The sequence below is a fragment of the Chelmon rostratus genome, chromosome 2 (assembly GCF_017976325.1).
Source record: "Chelmon rostratus isolate fCheRos1 chromosome 2, fCheRos1.pri, whole genome shotgun sequence".
Classification (NCBI taxonomy): Eukaryota; Metazoa; Chordata; class Actinopteri; order Chaetodontiformes; family Chaetodontidae; genus Chelmon; species Chelmon rostratus.
The window spans coordinates 17,735,041-17,758,469 of NC_055659.1; the positions used below are offsets into that span (position 1 = coordinate 17,735,041).

At 41.9% G+C, this 23,429-nt stretch overlaps 2 protein-coding genes across 5 annotated transcripts; one reads left to right on the top strand and one right to left on the bottom strand.

Moving 5' to 3' along the window:
• Positions 1-2,133: 2,133 nt before the first annotated feature.
• Positions 2,134-12,126, bottom strand: b4galnt1b (beta-1,4-N-acetyl-galactosaminyl transferase 1b). 2 transcript variants are annotated; one of them, XM_041952578.1, is made up of 12 exons: positions 11,938-12,126; positions 10,312-10,420; positions 7,855-8,077; positions 7,575-7,751; positions 7,149-7,255; positions 6,780-6,817; positions 6,517-6,697; positions 5,311-5,403; positions 4,985-5,172; positions 4,764-4,904; positions 4,438-4,675; positions 2,134-3,496 (listed from the first exon to the last, which is right to left on the bottom strand). In XM_041952578.1, the coding sequence occupies exons 2-12, from the start codon at positions 10,313-10,315 to the stop codon at positions 3,279-3,281; spliced, it is 1,608 nt and encodes a 535-aa protein (XP_041808512.1). In that variant the 5' UTR covers positions 10,316-10,420; positions 11,938-12,126; the 3' UTR covers positions 2,134-3,278. The 2 variants fall into 2 exon arrangements, with proteins under 2 accessions (XP_041808512.1, XP_041808520.1); XM_041952586.1 differs by lacking the exons at positions 10,312-10,420; positions 11,938-12,126 and adding an exon at positions 9,546-9,613.
• An 840-nt stretch (positions 12,127-12,966) lies between these two features.
• Positions 12,967-23,348, top strand: os9 (OS9 endoplasmic reticulum lectin). 3 transcript variants are annotated; one of them, XM_041950685.1, is made up of 15 exons: positions 12,967-13,139; positions 13,524-13,706; positions 16,269-16,332; positions 16,428-16,504; positions 16,810-16,908; positions 17,112-17,313; positions 17,522-17,677; positions 17,783-17,895; positions 18,123-18,183; positions 18,290-18,372; positions 18,498-18,701; positions 18,839-19,040; positions 19,433-19,600; positions 20,134-20,243; positions 21,068-23,348. In XM_041950685.1, the coding sequence occupies exons 1-15, from the start codon at positions 12,972-12,974 to the stop codon at positions 21,203-21,205; spliced, it is 2,028 nt and encodes a 675-aa protein (XP_041806619.1). In that variant the 5' UTR covers positions 12,967-12,971; the 3' UTR covers positions 21,206-23,348. The 3 variants fall into 3 exon arrangements, with proteins under 3 accessions (XP_041806619.1, XP_041806628.1, XP_041806636.1); XM_041950694.1 differs by having other exon boundaries at positions 18,123-18,174; XM_041950702.1 differs by lacking the exon at positions 19,433-19,600.
• Positions 23,349-23,429: the final 81 nt, after the last annotated feature.

The window sequence follows — 23,429 nt, forward strand, 5'->3', positions numbered from 1 at the left end:
GAGTGGTTCGGCTTGGCACAGTTTTTTCTAGACTATTTAATAAATGTATAGAAAATCATAACAAATCCAGACCTTTGCACTGGATCAAATTCAGAACTGACAACCTGTTGGTATACTGCGCCCTCTAGTGTAGAGATTGAAGACACTCATGCTTGAGTCTATGAATGGTGAATCAATTTGAAATTCCTAAATATATTACGATCAGCTTTTATGTCATGAATACTGATATTTGTAGGCACATTTCTGGCGCAGTTGGGACAAAAAAGAAAAGAAACCCAATCAAGCCATTTTTTTCACATCCCCTCCTTGGACATGGCACAATGTCCTCCACCTGCTCACTGTCCTACATCATGACAGACACGCTTTTTGAAAAGGCCTGCAGCACTCCAGGTGAGACTCACTGGAACACCTTCAACTCCCTGCAACACACAGAGCATTAAAGATACTTGTTTGTGCCAACAGCACATCTGACTGCATGATCACAAAAGGCTCATTGTTCATTTACACTGTGCTTTAGTGAAAGTGAGGTTGGGAAATAGCACTATGCATTTACGTGCACACAGCCTTTATCAACAGCTACAATGTGTCTCCTCCCTGAAACATGTTGCTGTCAGTGCAAACCTTGTAAATATGCTGTAAATTCACGTGTTCTTAAATTATCATATGTTTTTTTATTTTATGCAGTTTAACAAGGAGCTTCACTGAGGCTCAGTGGTTTGCTGCTGTTGCCTCACAGCAAAGATAACCTGCATTTAAACTTTGACCCTAGTTTTCACTACCTCCTGAGAGTATTCACATTCATTTCTGAGTAATAGAAGTTTAACATGTGATGACAAACTTTTATTATCCAGAGTATTACCTCACTGATTCGCTACATTCGTCATTAAAAAGAGCCCCAAAATTACTGACATTGTATCAGAGTCAGGTTGCAAAGGTAGCAGTATTGATCAGCTGTTTTGCCATTTTACATCTAACAGTAGATAATTAACTTTAGCTGCTTGATATTGCTTTTTTGTCTCCTCATTCCTCAAAACAGATTTATTCTTGGAAAGCATTTAACAATAGTTTTGCATTTGTTACAAAATATTGACTGTAATGAAGTGAACCAATATTAAAAAATATGATGCAGGTGCCAACTCTTCCATTTGACAGAAAGCAAACAAACAAACAAACAAACAAACACAACAGACACTAAATTCTATTTATATCACATCATAAACAGAGAAAAAGAACTGAGGCCTGAGCGTGAGGATGTCAAAGTCCAACATTTAGAGGAGCACTGATAAAAACTGCAACAACAATGACTTTTGCTTGAATATGTTCTTGTTTTATAATGAACGTCTTACACTTCCAGAGCTGGACACAGATGCCTTGAAGGACACTTGACTGTAATGCAGACTGAACCTGAGACCCACCCCCAGCATATAGCAGTGTTTTTAGGAAATGAAAGAGAAGTGTTTCCACAGACATTTTAATATGTCGACATTTGAAATAAATAAAAAAATGCTCACAATGGCGTGATCAGACGTCTCACGCCAGTGGTTTTTGGGTGAAGCAGGCAAGTTAAGTTTCAGTGTTAACACAATAAATATCACTCTTTTTTTAAAAAAGCCAAAAAAAAAACAAACAAACAAAACAGGTTTTCAGCTCAGCTATAGCTGTCGACAGCTACAAATCCTAACATGAGACAAATTTTTGAACACGTAACTACTACACAAAAGCCTTTAATTATAGTGTCACTGATGACGTTGATTTAGTGTCCCATCCAGAGCTAACATGGATCGCATTTTGGTGAACAAAAATAAGTAAAAATCCATAACGGACAGAAACATTGCACAAAATAGTTCTAAAATATTCCTCCGAGATTTAAAAAAACAAATCAGTAGATAAATCTCTGGCACCTCTTTGCAAACAACGAATATCGGGAAACAAAACAGTAATAGAAGGGCGCCATCTAAAGGCCATGGTATAAAAGAACAGCATTGTCACTTCAGGCATGAGTAACAGTAACTCCCCAATGAGGAGAGGATAAAAACAGGAATTTCAAGCCTTGGTGCTCCACCGTCTTGCCGTGTCTCATTGACTTTGTCTCACTGGCTGTCACTCAGTTTTCCTCTCATGCTCTGACTACTCCTACCTTAGTTTATAATCAAACTCTCATTAATGTGCGTTTTTTTTTTTCACTCTTTACTTCTCTTAAAGTGAGGAAAAACAAACATGCACTTTGGTTCATTCAACTTTTCTTTTAGGCCGCATGTAAAGATGCAATCACCGTCAGTCTTATTCATCAGCGTGCGCTGGACAGAAACCTCTTCCTGTGGACATCTGTTGAGCGGTGACTGACAGCAGAAGACAAAGAACAAGGCTGCTCCCAGACCAGGTAACACCAGGTGAGCCTCAGATGCACGGGACCTCCTCAGATGTGATTAATCGCTAAAAAAATAACACGTAAGATTCTGGGCTAAAGGAAGGTAGCAAAACCACAACTCAGGTGATAACACCCCAAAGCTAGCAGCCAAAACCTTTGGCACGGCCGGTCAGTCACGGAGCGTAGGTACCACAGGTGAAAAGGTTCTGAATGCGTTCTTCGTGTGGCATTGGTAAAACGGATACCTATGCTCTGTGTCTACAGGATCGTCATTTTCCATGAAGTGTCCCTTGTCCTCGCTAACGGTGGTTCTCTGATGTCACTATTGCTTTTCCAAGCTCAGTGTTTTTGGATAGTGCAAATCGAAAGGAGGACACACGTGCCTTTACTCACATCAGCACAGAATGACGATGAAGTGACTCAGACTGAATAGATGCTACCTGTTGGGTTTTCCCAAAGCTCAGTCTCTGTGTTAGAACAACTCAAGGATGTGTGGCCAGATAAGATTTGACAAACAAATAGCGTCATCCCTCCATTACCTTGAATTAATCAAGCTCGTGCTGTGATTTAACTAGGTCTGTGTAAACAAGACGATATGTTTGTTTTTAGAGCTGATTCTCTACTGTTTCCACCTCAGAGGAAAGCCTGGATGTTCAGACCTGGCTTCTGGATGTTTACTCTGTGTGAGGACTTTAAAGTTCACTGCAGAACTCTGCACTGACTGCATAAACATGCTAAAACTGCACTAATGGCGCATTTTCTCTATGGTAAAGCCTGAAACCTCATGTCAAGGTTTTCAAAACAAGGCAAAGTGTTTGTCTGAAATCTTATCTGATGGGACGCGGTGGAGGAGAACTTCTTTGGCAACTCAGGAAGAGCAGAGGAACCCTCAGGGTAAATAGGAGAGGAACTAGTTATGAGTCAAACACTGGAATCGGTTCTTAAAGAACAGGAGGCCGTTTTTCGTGTGTGTGGCGTCAGAGGAGGCCGGCGGGTAGCGAAACTTGGCGTACGTCTTGTCGCTCTCCGATTGGCTGACCCAGGGGAGCTTGATTTTGCTCGCATGATTGACAATGACATCGTCACAAGAGCCCACGTGGAGAGATCCCAGGCCGTCGATGAAGAACTCTGCAAAGCAAACACAAACAAAACATTCAAAACTCCACTCATTTCAAAGTCTAATTTACTAACCTCTGACAGCCGCACTCAGTCCGTCTGTCACTGAAAACTGGAAACAAACTTTTCTCAAAACTTTATTTTTAATTCTTTTTGAAAGTTTCCAAAGATCCAAAGATATCTGAAATATCATATATGGAAAAATAATATCAAATAAATGCTGCAGCCATAAAAACAAAAAGAGATGAAAAAAGAGGACTTTAACAACCCCCAAAAGATAGCGGAGAAGAAGTGCGAAACTGGATAGCAGGGCACTAAAATGTAATTCAATTAAATTTAATGCATTTAGTTTAATTATAGCACTGATTCTGGGATGTTGGCATGTACTGATTAGAAAATTTCACAGTGTAATTTCTTTGCAAAAATGATTGTGGTGTATGATCATATCTCAACAGCTAAAATGAGAGATGAATCTTTAAAGCGTGAATTAGAGCAACACTTGATTTTGAAGTGTGGGCTGATGACGAGACAGTTTTTAAGTACGCTGTCTTTCAGCTGACTCGCAGTTTTTCACATGTGAAGTTCAGCATAACGTAAACATCTAATGGAAACATTAAGTGTGCCCTAATTTCACCAAGTGTGCCCTAATTTCACACCTCTGTGGGTAATTAACTCTCACTGGGTTTTCCTATGTACTGACTGAATAAATTAGAAAACTGAACATTAATCAAAAATGCATAATGAACTTGCTGTTAGATAAATGTGTGTTTACCATCCTGCTGCTGTGTCTCTACGTGCGTGCCGTTAAGAAAATGTCTATCACAATAGATGCGATGTTAATGGATGCCGAAACATGCTGCAAGTATTTGTCTGTTAATGCCGTACGTAGTCATATCACTGTTCACCGTTTTTACTGTATGTCTTTTATGAAAGCATGCTGTCACTGCACTCACCCAGATGAGCTACCCTGGCGAGGCGCGGGTCAAAGCCGACCTGCTGGACTTTGTCGGTGCGGGCCAGGAAGAAGTTAATGACCCCGTCAGTCACTACGCAGTTGGGGAAGCCTTGGATGACGTGGTGAAACCCTCTCCTCATGTGTAAACAGTCACCATCCTCCTCCCCTGGCTCAATGGAGATGGTCTGTCTGTAGGTGGCAGTATAACCTGTGGCCTCCCGCACTGCACCACCCACCTGAACAACACACACATACACGGCAAACACTCAGCAAACACACCAGACTGCCACATCCGATAAAAGCAACCGTTCCTCCGTCCCTCACCAGATCCAGCGTGGTTCTCTCTAAAACATCCACCAGTTTCTCCAGCTTGGTGTTGGCTGTGAAGATGAAGTCGTCGTCCACCCACAGCACGTACTTTGTGGTCACCTGAGAGACGGCCAGGTTGCGTCCGGCAAACCAACCCTATGAAACGAGACACAGCGTTTGAATACAGAGAGTATGGACAGCTACAGCAGAGGTGTGAAATGAAAAGAGGCTGCGACCTTTCCGAAAGGCATGATGTAGTGTTCGATGTAAGGCCCGGAGATGGTTTTGGGATTTTCACTGTCATCAGCGATTACTATGGTGACAGTTGGGTAGTATTTTCTCACGCTGTCGATAAGATCTTGAAGCTTATCATAACGCAGGAAAGTCTTCGTAGCTATGGTAACGAGGGCACTGACGTTGTACTCTGCAGAGAAGCAAGATCAAAAAAACGTTTCAGCAGATGATCCTCAGAAATAGCAGGTTTATTCTTCAGAGCTTCCATAATGGCATGATTTTTGATTTTAGTCACGCACACTACTGCTGTGCCGTCGTTGTGTTTTACCTCCTTTGGATCCTGTGTTATACAGTTTGGGAGTTACACCGTGGCGAATCTTGATACTGAAGATGGCTTGATGGCCCTCTGTCTCAAACTGCACTAAAAGACACAAAAAAGACCGACTTCAGTACATTTAATCGGTGTAATTGGATCTAACCAAAGACATGACTCCTGTCTGGTTCCACAGTGGTTAGTATGCTGTTTGGATTAGGACCTCTACATGCACTGAATGTCATATATTTGTACAGTCCACAAAAGATTAATACTGAGATTAAGAGCTGCCAAGCAAAAGGATAAGAGGTTGACAGAAAGTCCAGAGAGCCAGCTCCTGTCCTCAGGCTTTGTCCCTGTCAGACATTGTTGATTCTCTATTGAAGCAAAACAAACAGGCTGTACGAGCAGCCTGCCTCCTGATTGGCTGTCCAGCACCACACAAAGAGATGATGTCTAAAACTCTGTAAATATTTCCTCCTGCCTGCCTGGCTACTTATTTCTATGTGTGACATTTTCTAACAGCAGGTGTGAAGCCATTAAAAGGACAAAAGGGAGACCAAGACAGCAAATCATGTTTTGTTTTGTTTTTTAAATCGCTGTTAAATATTGAAGTTAAATCTTTAAAGCAATAGTTGGGCATTTTTGGAAATAGGTTTACTCCTCATCTGGTGGAAAGTTAGATGAGAAGATTGATACCTCTCTTGTGCCTGTATGGTTAATGTGGAACTACAGTCAGCAGCTGGTTAGCGTAGCTTAGCATAAAGACTGGAAACAGAGGGAAGCAGCTAGCCTGGCTCTGTCTAAAGGTAACAAAATACACCTGCAAAGCTTGAAAATGAACATAATGTGGCATCCATGCAAAAAGTACAAGAAATTAAAAAAACAATAATTCTCCATTTTTCAGGGTTTTATGTGTCTGACTGTTTCTTGGCTAGAAGTGGTGAGTTCCTGGAATCTCTGCTGGTTGCTCAGAGCAACAAAATAGACAGTCATAGTCAGATAACTCTCCACAAAACCAAAAATCGCTGTTATCACACCTCACTTTTTGGTGTTCTTTGTAAAGATTAAACAAACAAGATAGAATGTGTTCATTAGTGAGCTTTAGAATTGCAGGTAGGTGGATTCTAGCTGTTTTCAGTGTCCCAAATACCTTTTTATGAAGTGAGAATAGGTCCACCAATCAGATGAGACAGGGAAAAGATTTGGTTTTGGCCTCACCTGTGTCGGCTGTGCTCGGGTGGAACAGCGTGTTGGTGTAGGTGACAAACTGCAGCTGTCGGTTCAGGTTGGGCAGGAGGCTGCTCGACAGAGTCATGTGCATCTCGCCGTCACCTTTGATTTTCACCCCGTCCACCTCTGCGGCCACGTTCAGCGTTCCGAGTGTGGCAGTGATGTTTATCTGCAGCGAGGCAGAGAGAACGGTCGGTGGGACAAAAGGACAGCGGATATCTAAAATGAGGCCGACAAACTGAAATACTTACTGAGTAGTGGTCTCTGGGATGGTCGTGTAAGGCCAAGCCTGTAAGCATATGATAAAAATTGACAGATTTATATGCTACAGCCACTGACACAGATTTAATCCACTTCCTGAAATTCTGCATCCAGGTCAAACAGCACCTGCACCTCACTGCAGGGTGGGTGTCACATATGAACCAGCTCTCTGTTGGCGTCTAATGAATTAGCTTTTCAAGAACAAGCCCGATGATTTATTAGCTGTCGTAGCGGCCCATGCTTTCATTGAACAATCTAATCTAACACAGCAACATATCCAGTTTCAGCTGCTGGACAGGAATCTAATTTAACAAATAAGTCTTAATTAAATGTGTCCCACTCTGTCTCTGAAGTCTTACCTGGGATGATGATTGTTTTCAGGGGTCGTACCTCCGCCCCCTGTGTTGGATACTGTAAGGGACTGTTAGCCTCTGCAATGATGAGAACATCTGCAGGTGTCTGTGACCTGATGGGAAAAGGATCAGTTAAAGATGGGATAGTGGATCCTGAGTAGTACCTAGCTAAAATGTAAACAGGTGCAGTATTGGCGACAGTTGATCGATGACTTTCTCCATGTCAGAGAAAGACAGAAAGAGCCTGATCTCAGAACTGACCCACAGATGACCCAATTACGATTTAGCACCTGATACTTAAACCTTAAGCCAAATTAAAATGATATTCAGAAGTGCTTTTCTAGTACTTTTGCTAAAATAGAGCTCATGCTACTTTAATCCTGCTTTTCTGCCAACAATATTTGGACATCTCTCTTTTACGGAGCAGCTTACCTCTTCTGGAAACTCTTGTACTCTTTGGCCCGTCTCCTCTTCATTTCCTCCAGCTCAGAGGCCTCAAAGGCAGTGTGCAGCGGGTGAGCTGACACCCGTGGGAATAAGAGTTGGGCAAAGGGCAGATTTACTCCTCCACTCTCGCCCTCACATAGACATCCGTTACGTGCCAACAAGCTGGACAGATCATAACAGACACATGAATGGGATGAAGCCAGGTTAAAGCTGAGCTCTGTTGTGCTGAGATGAAATAACTGACTGTAAAAAAAAGTGCCCGTACCTTGCCACGTTGTCCCTCACGTGAAAGGGGATGTTGCCTAACCGGTGATCTGGCTCTGGGAGCCTCTCCTCCAGATGCCTCTCAACTATCTGTCCCGGTCGCTGCCACACATCCACTGTGGTGTAAGCTCGAGTGGGCCACGAATGGAGGAGGGCCAGCACCAGCACCACAGACGCCAGGAGGGCGAGCAACACCGTCTTCCTCAGCGAGCGCATCCTAAAAGCTGACACACAGGCATGCATGTTGAATGACTTACTGGTTGCTGTTATTCCTCCTGTTTATAGGCAGCTCCAATACACAGTCAGTGATGGGGGACAACATCAGTAATCAGTCTTTGCACAGTGTAAAAATGTTGAAGTATATGTACGTGTATGCTTGTATTACGAGGCTTCAGCAATCAAATGAGTATCTTCCAAATCACAGTGTACTGAGGATGAAATATTGTGTGTTACTGTCCCACAAAAAAGAGGAAATTTCATACAATCCCAATTCCAAGGTGGGATGTTGTGTAAGACATGAATAAAATGTAATAGGATCATTTGCTAATCCTTTTTCACATATACTCATTTAAAATAGTACAGAGACAATAAATTTAATGTTGTTTTCGAAGATTACTTTTCTGGCTTTCACCATTATTGATGAACAGGAGAGTGACAGAGTGGAAAAAAAAGCCACAGGTCAGAACTGAAGCCAGGCCACTGCAGTAAGGACACAGGGCTCTACCAGGTGAGCTAACTGGACACTCCTTTATTTAATGCTGTGCCTCATCAGCTTAATTAATTTTCTAGATATCTGCTTATTTTGAATTTGATGCAGTAACATGTTTCAAACATGTTGGGACAGGAGCAACAAAAGACTGGAAAAGTTGTGGAATGCTCCAAAACACCTGCTTGGATCATTCCACAGGTAAACAGGTGATAGTATCATGATTGGGTATGAAATGAGCATCCTGGAAAGGCTCAGTGGTTCACAAGCGAGGATGGAGCGAGGTTCAACACTTTGTGAACACATGACTGTATAAAGGTGCTACTGCATGGCTCAGGAACACTTCGTAAACCATTGTCAGCAAACACAGTTTGTTTGCAAATGACTAAATTCTGGTTTTATTTACGTTTTACACAGCATCCCGTCTTTTTCAGAATCACAGTTATACTAAAAAGCCCAAAACCTCAGAAGCCGTCTACTTGATTTGACTAATTTTAGACTGCTGAAGCCCCACATTAGCTTTGTCTTAACTTTAGAATACATTTTTGTGCATTATGAAAAGACAGACTTGAAAAACATTGATCCTGTAAATCGTAATCATGGCTCCAGAGCTGTGGCGCATTCACCAGATGGAGGCACTTAGTGGTGCAACGGAAATGGATGTAGACGCATTTATTAGATAAAGATATGTGGTGTCTAAATATCTACCAGAACAATCGGCTTCACACACACAGGCAGATTAAAAGTAATAACCACAGCCACGGATAAAAAGACGTGCAGTTTGGGACTAGCCTGCTGGGTTAGCAGAGAGGCATTTCAGACCAGCTAGCTCAGTGTGTGTAGAACTAAAGTCAGCATTTAGCATCTGGAAGTTGTTTTCTTCTCTCTCTTCTGTTCTCTCTGCTCGTCGTCTCTGCTTCATCTACTGAAAGCAGATGTTTTGCTTTTCAGAAATGTGCTGGTACACAATGAGCTCTTTCTCCTACCTTCCAGCAGTGATGAAGAAAAAACTCCATTTCCGCTCTGAATGTTTATAAGATACCACTGATGACTGTGTGTGTGTATATGTGTGTGTGTGTGTGTATGTGTGTCCCTATCTCTTATGTGTGTGTGTGGTGGGGCGTGGGTTTTGGCTCTGAGATACATTCTGTACACTGTGATAAGCAGTGAAGCTACGAAATAGTGCTGTATATGACAAAGCACCAAATGTAATTCCTTTCTTTCTTTCTCTTTCTTTCTTTCTCACTCTAACACCCCCATCCATCCAAAACCATAAAATATTTTTGCCATCTAATTCTTGAACCTTTTCCAGATACAACAGACTTCATTCTTTGCGAGTTCAGTGAGCCAAAAGGAGAGCACAATATAATTTCATATGGCCACCATGCTGAATTTCGTTAAAAACTAATCTTCTGCTTTTTCAGCTACAAAAAGATGTTAAAGGAATAAAGGAAAGGGAAGTCTTTATTGTGACCAATCAACAGATACTCCTGCTTGTTCTGCTGTGACAGCACCACGTAAGGACCATGGTTACTCAGGAGGATTCTGCACGATGCTTTCTCCATGCATGACCAAAATTCTTGCCTCCACACAGACATGTTCCTGTACACATAGAGCATGCAAATACTGCAAACACCTGAAATAAATGTTCAGAATGTTGTGGAATTAAAATCTCTTATACCTAATTAGCAAATCCTTTAACTTCTCTTAATTTGCAGCAATGCACATATGTTGAAAAGTAAGACAATATACCCATCTGCCTCTATCCAGTCAGTGAAAGGGCGTCTTCTGAAGGCACCTGCATCTCCATGAACCATGTAGATAGTCACAGAAAAAAGTGAGTGTCTTCCCCATCTGGAAACTAAAAGGAAAATATAAAATTATTTATACAATAGAGGGAAGAAAAATCAGTTGACCATCACAGTCTAGTTCCCAAAGAAGAATTAACTGTACACAAACTGCAGGAGGCAATTGTATCATCACATAAAAACACAGTCCAGCGCCCATATGGTGCTACAGAGGCAGCTTGCCGGGTCTTACAGCTCCTTGGGGAAATCCTGCAGGGTTTCAATTTAGTGTTATAGAAGGAAGCTTGAAAAAAAAATCAATTGGCTCAGCAGCCAATCAGCTGAGCTGTTTTGGATCTGTGCACTTAAATATCTCTCACAGGAAATGTTTTCTCTTAAGTACTCCTTTTAAAAGCACTTCCTCTTGCTCTCTAAGTGATGTATGATACAGCAAATGTGAATTAGATACTTGCTTATATTTTCCAAGCTCACTACTGTATTCAGAGTAAGAGGGCTGCTTCTCTCTAGATGTGCCATGGTAGACACAATGGCAAAAACATGTAAAACCATATAAATGCATTATTGTGCATTGCAAAATTCTACAAATGTGCAGGTTTTAACTACAATAGACGTTTTACTAACAGACAATATTGGAGTTATTGCTCAGCTCTGGCCATAACATGACACAAACCAGAGCTGCAGAGTATGATGAAGAAAATGGAAATCATTATGGAAGATACAACAAATCGTATTTCACAGTAAGTGCGCCCTGTTAAGCTTGCTGCTTCAACCCCACAGTCTTCACAGTGGAATTAGCTTGTCCCATGACCCTGCATATGGATTTAAACTGTGCATTTTGAATGATAATTAACCGCGATGGTTTAACCGTCCACCAATAGAGAGGTGAGAGATGATCTAAGCCATGAGAATTCAGCTGCGTGCTGCATACGCTGCGCTGCTGTTTTAATTAACCTAAACAGGGGCCAGTGGGGAGGAAAGGGGAGCCGTGGACATGCTACTGACATGAACATACAGACACCGACGCACAGCAAGTCTGTGGGTCCCTCCCAAAGTGCGCGTGACAGATTTCTTGCCTCATTCAGATTCTCTGGTTATTAAATCACCGTTTTTATATTCGGCATCAGCGACTCCCCCTCACTGCCCAGCATCCTTAAAAATAAGAAAAAATGTCAACGCAATGTAATCATGCGTCCAGCAATCCGGACCGGCGAACATAAACGACGGGCTGCAGATATGACACGATCTCTCAGACAGGCCCGTTAGCCCACCTTGTCGTGAATAAGACTGCAGGGGAAAAAAATCCTGCTCACAAAGCTAGATGTGCCTTTCGATTACATTCCTTAAATGCAGTGACACATCTCCTTCAAAACAAAGATATGTGCGCACTTCAGCAAATAGATCTTTTATCGACAATCACTGGGCTCCAATTTTTTTTACGCCTTTCTTTTCTTGTGTTTGACACCGTCAAATGTCCACCCAGAGCTGGAAATTCCGACAAAAATAACGCGCTGGAGAAGAAAGATATGGGCCTATTGTCGCTACAGTCAAACCATATGAAGAGGAGGCTTACCTCAGTTCCAAAGACGCACAGAGTGAGCTGCTTTCACCTCCCGCCTGCTCGGAGGTCGCCCCTCCTAATGAATCTGTTCCTCGGCGGTCTGGCAAACAGGATTAGATGTGGAGAGACGGAGCAGCCAGGAGACAAATAAAGCGGCCGCACATCGCAGCACTGCAGGCTGTGGACGGACGCTCCCCCTGCAGCAGCGGCAGCAGCAGCACAGCGGAGAGCGCGCCGCACCTCGACGCTGCACTCAGCGGTCAATCACCTGCATCATGGAGCCCCGACATGCAACATACACACTTCATGAATTCCATATGAACTATATATAAAATGTATGCGCAAGAGTTTGCTTCTGTTTTAACGACTAAACCTGCTTTAAAGCATAACTGAACAATAATGCGTGCGTGCGTGCGTGCGTGCGTGTGTGTGTGTGTGTAGAACGGTGGAGGTGGGCGTCTGAACACATATGTGTTTGCTGAGTGTATTGTACGTCCGGTATGGTATGTTCGTGTGTGGGAATGTGTGTTCTGTTAAAATGCTGCCTAAATTGTTTAAATAACTAACTATACCGCAGTTGTAGGTCACATTTCAGCGTGCCACATTTCAGGTTATTGTGCACCAGCTGAAGGAGCTTCAGTTATATACTTGTAAAAATGTGGACCTTAGAAATCTATGAAATCAGTTTTCTGGTGTTACTAAATAAAGAAAAGGAATCCGCACTATAGTAATTTGGGGAAATTGGCCTGCGACACGCCTTGTCCATCACACCAAGGGATGCCCGGTTTCTGTGTGAGTTTATTTTATGACAGGGCAAACGTTGACCACAGACATGTGCGTCGTTTAATAACGTTTTTGATGTCACGAAGGTAGCGCCGCCGTCGACTCGCTTTGTGCCGGTGTCCTAAACTAACACACTCCAGAACTGGACCCTCGTTGTGAGACGTAAATATTAGCCAATGACAGAGCAGCGCTTCTCACCTCGACCAATCCGCTGCTACCATGTCAGACGATCTGTGTTTTGTTGCTGTCAGACAAACGGGTGTATGAGGAGAGAGTCAATCATGGCTGCTTCCTTGATACGGTGGCTAAGAAGATTGTACGTCTTCTTGTTGATATGTCCAGTCTGTGTCCCATCCTTCTTGAATTTAGAGGAGCTGAATGAGATGAAATATGGGATTCAAATTCTGCCCGATCCTGTCATCTTGGGGCAGGTGAGTGAGGGTGTTTTGGGGAGCTAACGGTTAGCTTACCAGCTAATGTTAGAAAGTAGGCTACTGTTAGCTAGCGGAACATATGTTTCTTAAGAAACCTGATGTAAAACGTGCAATTTGCTTGCGAGTTAAACGAGGAAGCGTTAATGCAGAAGTCATTATTGAAGTGAGCTACGCAGCAACCAGCTGTCACAACACGACCTCAGCGTCCTCACTTCCAACTAGCTAGTTGCAACTTGTTTAGTTTGTAAATGACTAACCGTGAAGCCAGTCACAAAAACGAGTTGTTATTTAGTTTCAGACACTCGAGTGCTGTGCTAATCTATGCATGGTCACACTTGAAGATATTGGACTGAGGCTTTCATGACACTGTTTCTCCTTCAGACTAAGACAGAGGAGGTTATGATGGTGTCCAGTAAGTACAAGCAGCTGTATGAGTGCCGACTTCCAGCCCAGGCTGTCCGCTTCCATCAGGATCCAGCCTCTGAGCCCGACTCTCAAGGGTACACCGGACCTGACATCCCAGACCTTCTTAGTCCAATGCACAATGCCCAGTGTCTAGTGAAGGTTAGTTTTCAAATAGTCATCTGTGTGATCCAGTAATCAAATGCTTATGCTGTGTAGAAACTGTTTTCATGCAGAATGTATCACACTGATCACATCGGTACTAAAATATTACCTCAATTCAATTAGCCAGGTACATGTGTGATTGCAAAAAAATCACATCCAGAAAGTACAGCATTCATATTTAACGATGTTGATTTTGAGTGTGACTTCACATTCACTATAGTGCGAAAGGTAGTTTGGTGTTTGGATAGTGTTAACAAACTGCACATCCATCTCCAACCGTGTACAGGTGCAGGAAAAGAAGTAGCAAATGAAATAAAAAGGAGACTTCGTCTGCACTCGGAGTGGCGATAAAATGGCATGTATTTTGTTTTTTACAGTAATGGTATTATATCACAGTATTCCAGAAATAAAAGGGATGCTCCACTCAAAACGTGGTGCTACCTGCTTTCATGCTATTAGCAATGTAAGGAAACATGCCCCAAGAAAGAGGAAATGATTAAAATAGATGCATTGGCTTCAAATAGGACTGAAAATGAGGTGGGAGCCTGCCTCATAATGTAGGTTGATAAATAAATGTGACAAGTGGTAGGATTAGGCAACTCAGCAGTATTTATTTGGCAGTAAACAGATACATACACACTGATGCCGCACACAGTAGATGGGCTTTCTTGTAACAACAAAGCCAGCTGAGCTTGTGTTGCAGTATGAAGTGTGGAGATACATAAGTTGTGGCTATGGAAGACAACACAAAACAACATGAAAAAACAGCTACCCACATCCAGCCGACTACTCTGGGTATTTAATTGGCTTCAAATGATGCTTAAGAGCGACAAAGTTTGTCTTGACTGTCTCTCAATATTAAATATTCCAACATAGCTCCAGCATGTGGGTCTACACTAGATGCTATTAGCCCTATTAGCAGCAGAACTTCCTAACACCAAATTCAACAGGCTAACCAGCCAAATAAATTGTAAAGCAACATAAAATTGGCAAAACCTAGAAGTTCAAAGTTGGTTTCAATCCATCCTTGAGCTTCACTTTTTAAGCAAATCCTGCTTTGTATCTCAAAGCAGTCTGAAGTACCTTCTGTGTACTAAACATTTAAGTACACACACGCTTTTTCAGCTGCATTTCAGTATATACATTTTAGTTTATATTCAGCTGTTCTTAGTATATTTTATTGTCTTAGTATATTTTTATTTCTGGTAGATTTTTATTGCATTTATGCATGTTTTTACTGCATGTTAGTTTATTTTATTCTATTATCTTTATTTTGTTTATTATCTTTCTTATTATCTTTGTTTCTAACACGGGGGTCCCAATGCAAATTTCGTTGACATGTCCATGCTCAATGACAATAAAGGCAATCTTGAATCTTGAATCTTGAAGTAAGCACACACATACAGCACAAGAAATACAGAGAGATAGATGAGATGGAGATGGATGCACATGACATACAATTCAGACAGTGTTTTCAGGTTCATGCATGAGACAAGATCTCAGTGAGCAAACACAGTCCTAATATTCAGGTGTTTGGCAGAACACAAATGTGTATTTTTTCTCTTCAGTGCTTTCCTCAGAGATGTAATCAAATGTGAGTTTGGAAGTGAAATCACTCAGTTTCTTCTCTTTTCGTACATTCGAGATGTGCTTTGGTGTGCTTCAGTTTAGAGTTAAATTAAGGTTCATAAGAGAGAGAGAGAGAAAAAAGAAAAACAAAGTTGCACAATACCACTCAGTTCTTGGGAAGAGCGTCACAGATTCTTTTCCCGGGGGGTATTTTAGTACTGTTTAACACTGGAATTTAAACATCTGTCTCTCCTCTGTTCACAAACCTTCTCTAATGTGACTGTACAGAAAGTGAGCAATAGCCTTTGTTCCAAAATGCCTTGAAAACATGCACATATTTTCCCCCCTCAGCATTTTGTGTCTTCCTCATCCTGTTGTGTAGTCCAAAGAAGGTTTTGAGAGCAAGTTGCCAGAATGACGTAAATGTGTTCCTTCACCCAGTGGCTAGTGATGTACTTATCTCCTCGTAAGATACTTGTGTTTGGTTGCTTATAAACAAGGCCCCTTTTGTTGCCACATCAGGAGTTTGTGGCTGTGAAGAATACTGAAAGAATTCCTCTTTTTTTTAAGCCCTGTAAATACTCTTCTCAGTTATTGATAGCTGTGTGGCGGATTACAGTTTAAAGTTGATAGAATGTTTAGATTTTTAAGATCTGCTCTGCCAAATAATTTTATGACACACACGTCTTTTGACCCGCACACACTGACCACTGATACTCATTCCTTCATCCTGCCAGATCAAATTTCAATCATTCCCATCATCAATCATCAACCAACTGAGTAGAATTAACTAACAAGACAATGAGTTGGAAAGTCTGTTCTAAGGTGTCCTGCTGGAATTGTTCAGAAACACAGCAATATGTGCACAAGTTGTGTTATGTGTGTGGCATTCAAACAGGATGATCTGTGACTTTAAGCCAGTAGCCTAAAGGAAACAAGTGTCAGTCAGTTACTGTGTAGTGAATCTTTTGCGGTGTGTGTTTCCTACAGACGAAGGACTGGTGGACCTATGAGTTCTGCCACGGTCAGCATATCAGACAGTACCACCTCGAAGGTAAGAGTGCACCTCCGAGTTTTTCCATGTTTTCCATGACAAAAACATTCCATGATGTTTTAGCTGTCTTTGACACGTTCTTCTTCTTTCCACAGACACAGAAATCAAAGGAGACATTCTCTTCCTAGGTTATTATGAATCTGAATTTGATTGGAGCAATGAAACAGCAAAGGTAAAGTTGCCTCAGTTTGTGGTATTAGTTCTTTTTTTATCATTCTTGATTCTCTTAGATTTCTGGTGTACATCAACGACAAATTTTGGGAATTGCCTGATTGTATAACATGAACTGAACCCTTCTATTGATTGGCTCTGGTGTTCATAACACATTTTCACATTATTTGATTGCTAAATAATTTTATTGGTGCAGCAGAAGTTATGTGAGCACCATGTTCAACTTGTGGATGATCCACTGAGCCTCAGTGTCCAAGAATATTACAAATCAGCTTGGTCAAAACATCTTTTCTGTTTATTTCCCAGGCCTCCAAGCAGCACAGACTGAAGCGCTACCACAGTCAGACCTATGTAAATGGATCTAAGTGCGACCTAAATGGAAATCCGAGAGAGACTGAAGTCCGGGTGAGACATTTGAATTTGGAATTCTATTTATATAGCACGCTGTCTACGTGGGTTTGTCTGGTTCTCTTTTTATTTTCTTTGGTTTAAGTTTTGGTTTCTGTTTTGCTATTCCAAACAGAGGTATGAAGTCAGTGGAAATGTGCATGTTGAGCCAACTGATTCTCCTCAACACACCTCGACAATTTTGCTCTTCTTGTTTCCAGTTTGTGTGCGAAGAAGGCTCGAGTGATTACATCGCCCGAGTGGATGAGCCTCAGTCATGCCGCTACGTGCTGACAGTTCACACCAGTCGTACCTGCCAGCATCCATTCCTGCGCCCACCGTCCACTGCCAAGCCCCAGGGTATCGTGTGCCAGCCAGCGCTAAGTGCCCAACAGTACATGGATTACGTCAAGGCTCAAGTCTGTGAGTTCACAAAAACGAAGGTCACTGTGGAGCAGTTGGAGAGAATCTTGCTTCATTACTTTAATCTGTTGAATATGCTGTTTTTTGAATAGGTGTTACGTGAAATGCGAAATTTTCAGTTGTCTCATTTTTAAACTATAAGAAATGTGTGTGACATGATCTTTCTTTCGCTTCCTCTCTCCTCCTCCTTTCTCCGGTCTGCTCCCAGTGGACACAAAGCGTAAAGTAGAGCAGATCTCAGAGGAGTTGAGGAGTCTGGATGAGATGTTGGCTGGTAATGAAGGGGCAGATGGAGCAGTGGAAGTGACAGCAGACGAGGCATCACCTGCACCCAGTGATGAGCCGGACCAGCCGGACAGAAAAGGTGCTTTTCTATTCTTAAGAGGCAAAAGACCTTTGAAGTATTTTAGTAATTTGTCAAAGCATTCAATACAAATATACACTGTTGTTTTTATTTCCATCACGCCAGATGCTGCTGATGTTTCTCAGGACGCCGGGTCAGAGGAGGCAGAAGATTTGGATTTCTGGGACGGAGTTACAAAGCCAGGGAATTCAAAAACAACTGTCACTCAACAGGAGCAGGTTTTTTTAATGAATCATGCTTATCTGCAGTCTATGCATTGTTGGTGAACAAACAGTTGATTTCCCAGACTGTCTGTGTTGTTTCAGCCGAATAAGCTCTTTTTAATGATACATTTTTAAGCATTAAGCAAAGCGTGGTCTCAGCAGCTTGTGTTCAGCATCCAACCACTAGATGGTGTAGGTTGGCACTTTCCCTCTAACCTGATAATTTCTTCTCCTTCGCACAGGCAGCAGATGAAGGCTCTAACCCAGTCACAGACAATGAAGTCATTGATGATGGTGAGGAAGGTACTGCACTTTGTTGCTCTTGCCATTTTTTTATATATTTATTTTATGTGTTGTTGTTCAGTGTTGGACCTGTAACAATTTCTCTCTTCAAATGAATGTCTTCCAGTTGAAAAGTTCAACTTTAAAATCATCACCGACCCAGCAGACCTCATGAAATTTGTCCAGCATCTCAAAGAGAGTAACAGGAAGGTCAGTTCTTACCGAGATTCCTGTGATACTGTTCTTGTACACCCGTTGGAGTAAATTTGTTTTCTTTGTCTTGTATGGGTATTCCAATTCAATGCAGCATTTCTTTTTTCTTTTTTTCTTTTTAGAAAGCACAAAACCAAGTGAAAAGTCAAGGAGAGAAACCAACAAGCGACAGGGTAGTGGAGAAACTCGGTGAAGAAGAGAAAGATGATGATGAACATTTGCTGCGGGAGTTTGAGGATGAGATGTCCGACCTCTCAGTGCCCTCAGATAAGATTGAAGAGATAAAGGAGGAAATGCAAAAGGAGTTTGACAACATCATAAATGAGGTTTCAGACTAGAGACTATATATAATTTTAAAACAAAGATTGATGTATAAAGATCATGTATATTAAAAGTCTGGCACAGTGAAATAATCTAATGTAATGCGATGCTTTGACGTGATCGGTTTCCCTCTGCGTTGTAGGCCCAGCAGGAATTGGAGACAGAAGGTCTCAAAGGGGAGTTTGATCGCACACAAGCAACACAGACACTGGAGACGACGCTGGACAAGCTACTTGATCATTTGGAAGAGAAAGACGTCCAGGACACAGAGCAGCAAACGGGGGGAGTTCAAAGAGCCAACGACCCAACCAGGGGCAGCCCCAGCCTGGCTCCGAAGCAGCCAGGTAACCAGGCAGCCTGCCCCTCTGTGGTCATGTTCAGATCTGCGCACTCTGTGTCCGCCTCCATCATCCTCATACATCATCCATGCGTGCAGTTGATGTTTGTTGTGACATCTTTCATCCCAGAATAGACACACACGTGGAGTTAGTTGCAGAGAATTTATGTTGTCAGATTGCTATGGTATATGTGGTTAGTCAGTGGTCTTTCCTCTGCTGCCATTAATGTAATTAAATCAAAATTGAAATCAATCACAGTAATTGAAGTCTATGACAGTGCACAAATGTAACGCTTATAAGTCAGTGCTTTGGCTTCTTGCCTCCTCCATCCTGTGGCCCTGCTGATTGGTTTTGAGGTGAACTGTGTTGTTTGTCCCTCTTTTGTCTCGTCAACCCAGACCAAGCGGCTGACGACCATGTTAAGATCAAAATTACTAAGTATAAGACGGGCAGCAGCCCTGATGGTGAGGTCAAATATCAGGAGATGGGCGAAGGAGACCCCCAGTGGCAGCACATAAAGGACGTGGTTAAAGAACAGCTAGAGAAAGCAGGACTGAAGGCAGAAGGTATGAGGGGGGAGTGCTCGAAACACTCACGGCCGTTTCTCTCTTCCATCTGTTATCTTGAGCATATGGTAGTTCTGTGCTTCTCATTTTTGTCAAAAAGCATGCGACTGTCAGATTTAGTTTTTTCCACAGTTTAGCTGTTCAAAAGACACTTAATATCATGCCCATAGTGCAGAGAGTTTCCTACATTTTTTATGCTGTGAACAATTAAACATATACAGGAGCTGGACATTTGACCAGGGACCCATTAAATTACTTATTCTTTCGTTAACAGATATGCACATTTAACAATCATGGTAGCAAAAACAAACTCCTGACAGCAGTTAGCTGAAGCTTATCTTAACGACAAAGGGAAGCGAAAGGTGTGTTGTCCATGTGTCTTCTTTCTTTTTCATCCACTGTTGTGTTTTGACCATTCTTCATGATGATTATTTGTTATTTTAAATTGTGTTGCACTTTTCTTACTCAGAGCCACTTGGAAGGACCTGTGTTTAATTGGCCAGCCCGCCTTTTCCCCTGTGTTTTCCTTTTAGGTAAAATTGAGGTGAAGATCTTGACACGGAAAAATGCACAGGAGGCTGGTGATCAGTGGCTGACTGAAGAGGATACAAAGTCCTTCAGGGAGCTTCTCATAAATCTCCTGGTAATTTAAGCAATGACAATGACTTTTTAACACCATCAGCTGCACTGGGACTAACAGACTTGTCTCTCTCATGGGCTGTTGGAAAAGCGCTGATGTAGTCATCCAGATTTTAATGATTGAATATCAAACTTATTTGAAATGATCTGGATGGATCGATGAGTCTGCAAGCAGTTCGGGTGGTTTAAGACTGGATTTGTACACCCCTCACAGATAATCTGGGCTGAACATTAGTACTGACTACGGTCCTAGACAAGGTTTTATCTTTTGATTGTATGGAGGGTTGAACCAGGATAAATCGGCCCAAATCATCTGTAGCCTGAGCCTAGCTTTAGTTAATAATTTCAGCCTTTGTGAGAACAGTTTTCTTGTAGATTTTACCCGCCCAACAAATTATTGTTAAGCAAAACAAAAATAAATCCAAAATCTTAAAGAAAGACTTAAATGTATGTTTAGTCTGGACCACTTGTAAACTAGAAATAGTTTGACACTTTGGGTAATACATTTACTCGCTTTCTGGCAGAGAGTTAGATGAGAAGAAGATGAAAATATGTAATTTTATTTACAGTAACAGTGCATGAGTCCAAAGAGGAATCTACGTTCTCCAGGAGACACTATCCCCTACTTTCTGACTCCAAAAATAGGGGATCTCTTCTGCTTCAGCGTCATCAGCAAACAAGCATGCGTACATGATTTCTTCAGTCTTGCCGTAGCTATCCAAATGTGGTCTGTAAACTGCAGGTAGCCTACAGATAGATCCAACAGGCTGTAAATATTTCTGTGACTTACTGTTTAGTTTTTTAACACATCCTTTTTTCATCTTGCAGACTGGAGGCACAGAAGAGGTTTACAAAGAGCAAAAGAGGCAGCAGGAGTTGGAGAACAACTATAGGTTTGTGTGGGGAGAGTCCCAGGAGGAGTCCCAGTCATCCAGCACCTCCGACTCAGACGATGTGGACATATGAGCTCATTCAGTGCACCTTTTGTGACCGTGAACGCCTGTGGAGACCAGCAGGGAGGGGGACTCTGAAGTGCAGCCGCAAATTTGAAAAAGAGCCCACACGATTGAGTTACTGCTATTAAACCTGGCAGATGATATCAACTCACCTGTTTGCACATTCAGAAAATGTGTGTCTTGAATAGGCAATATGTGTCTTCAGTAGACATCAGTTATGGTGTTGCACAATGATAACTGCAGCATCTCAGCTGCACTTGTTTGCAGCTGAATGAAATTATGCATTTTCCCCTTTTTGATGGGATTCAGTTTTGATAGATGGCTAGAATAGCCGAGTGATGTACAATATGTACCTTTTCACAAATATTTCAGTGAATTTCACTGAATATTTGCATCTAGTTCTGAAGTTGTCAGCAGCACACTGTGTCCACAGTTAAGTTATTACTTACCAGTGCATTTGTCTTATACAAAGAAATCCTTACCTTTAAGTGACACAACTGGAGGGAATTGTGCATGCCGCAACAAACTGGATGAGTGTTTGTTCAGGTTGTTTAATCTACTGAAATATATGATTGTGTCCGGATATGAAAAACAAAGGACAAATACTCAAGGGTTCACATTTCAGTTCCCAGTTGTCTTTCTGACATGCTGCGTTTGGTGACTCTATTTGTCAGTAAACACAGCTGTAGATTACAGAAGTGTTTGTACACATGCTGTGGCACTTTATATTTTTAGAAAAAGGTTTTGTAAACTCATAATTTTAACATTGTTTGACAAACATTTGTGGTTTCCCTTGGGTTGCCATGTGCTTTTTAAGGGTGTCAAAAAAAAAAACACTTAAAAGAATGTAGGAAGATAAATCTTTTAAAGTGTGTGCTTTGTCTATGACAAGAACTTCCCCATATTTAACCTACCTTAATTTAGCAAAGGAAAACAAAGAAAGCTACAATGTCAATCAGATTCAGTGTACCAAAATCCACACACAAAACGTTTTTAAGGATCCTTCAGAGGTGTACTTAAAAGGGCTGAATTTGTACAGCTTGTGAATAATTGTGGCTGCTCGGGATTTGATGTGTACATAGTTATTGCGTAAATATGTTTTTGAATTGATTTGTTGTAAATTAGCACAAATTAAGTATGGCTTGAGTTACCTGACAAAATGTGTTCAGATTTGTGACTGTGCAATCTTGTATATGAGACATAATTTCACTGTTGGACTGAGTTATACACATGTGTTTTTCAGACACATAGCTGAGGCATTTGCTCCAAAAGAAGCCAGTGTCCAGTAGCTCAAGATCAGACAGGTGTGAGCAGAACAAAAGCCTCGGGCATTGTGGGAGGGTTTATTTACTTAGCCAGCTGAATTCCTCTTCCCAAAGAATTGGTTCCACCCTTCATGGCCTTTTCTTATCTGGGGCCTGTATTACAAGGTGACATTACAAGGCTCTCTTTGAGCTTAACTCAGGCATTCCTGTATGACAGAGCTGGCTCATTGTTAACTGCCACTTTCACATGAACACGCTCATGGCTCGGTAGGAAAACCCAGAGTTAACCATGCCTGACGATGCTGGTTATCTAGGATCACCGATGGCAGTCTCTGTGAAGCCAGGTAGCCCAAAGAGAGCCAGACTGTTGGGAGTTTGTGATGACAGGCCCCAGCCCCAGCATGCTGCTTGAAGGGGGAAAACGAACTGTTTCAAAACCTTCAATCTGTCCCTAACACTCACAGGTTTAACATGTTTCTCTGCAGTAATCATTTTGATCCTCTTCAGCTGCACACGTTCTTTCTAAACAGTGACGACTTACAGTAGAGGCAGAAAAGATGGAAGTTTATTACTATGTTCTTGAATGGGGGCTATAATGCTGTATTAGGAACACCATACTGGCTTCTTAGTCTGACAGAGGTCTGTCTTTGCTGCCTTGTAAATATAAGTCTTTGAGCACTCTTTGTTCTTTTGAAATAAAAAAGTACCATAGGAGTCCTCTGGACATCATCCAGCCATTTATTTTTTATGTGCTAATGTTAAGCACTGCTTTTGTATTGTTTTCTCATGCATTAGATGGACATACTGCAAGCCCCCAGGCCTTCAGAGGCCAAGTCCTTCACATGATTCCCTCGCATTGTTATAATAAAGATATGTGCCATTCGTGAACAGACTCCCAGCTGCTGGCCTGCAGGTAGCTGAAACAGAGTGACACATAAAGTCGTGCTGTGTGTATTAGTGATTAAGGTG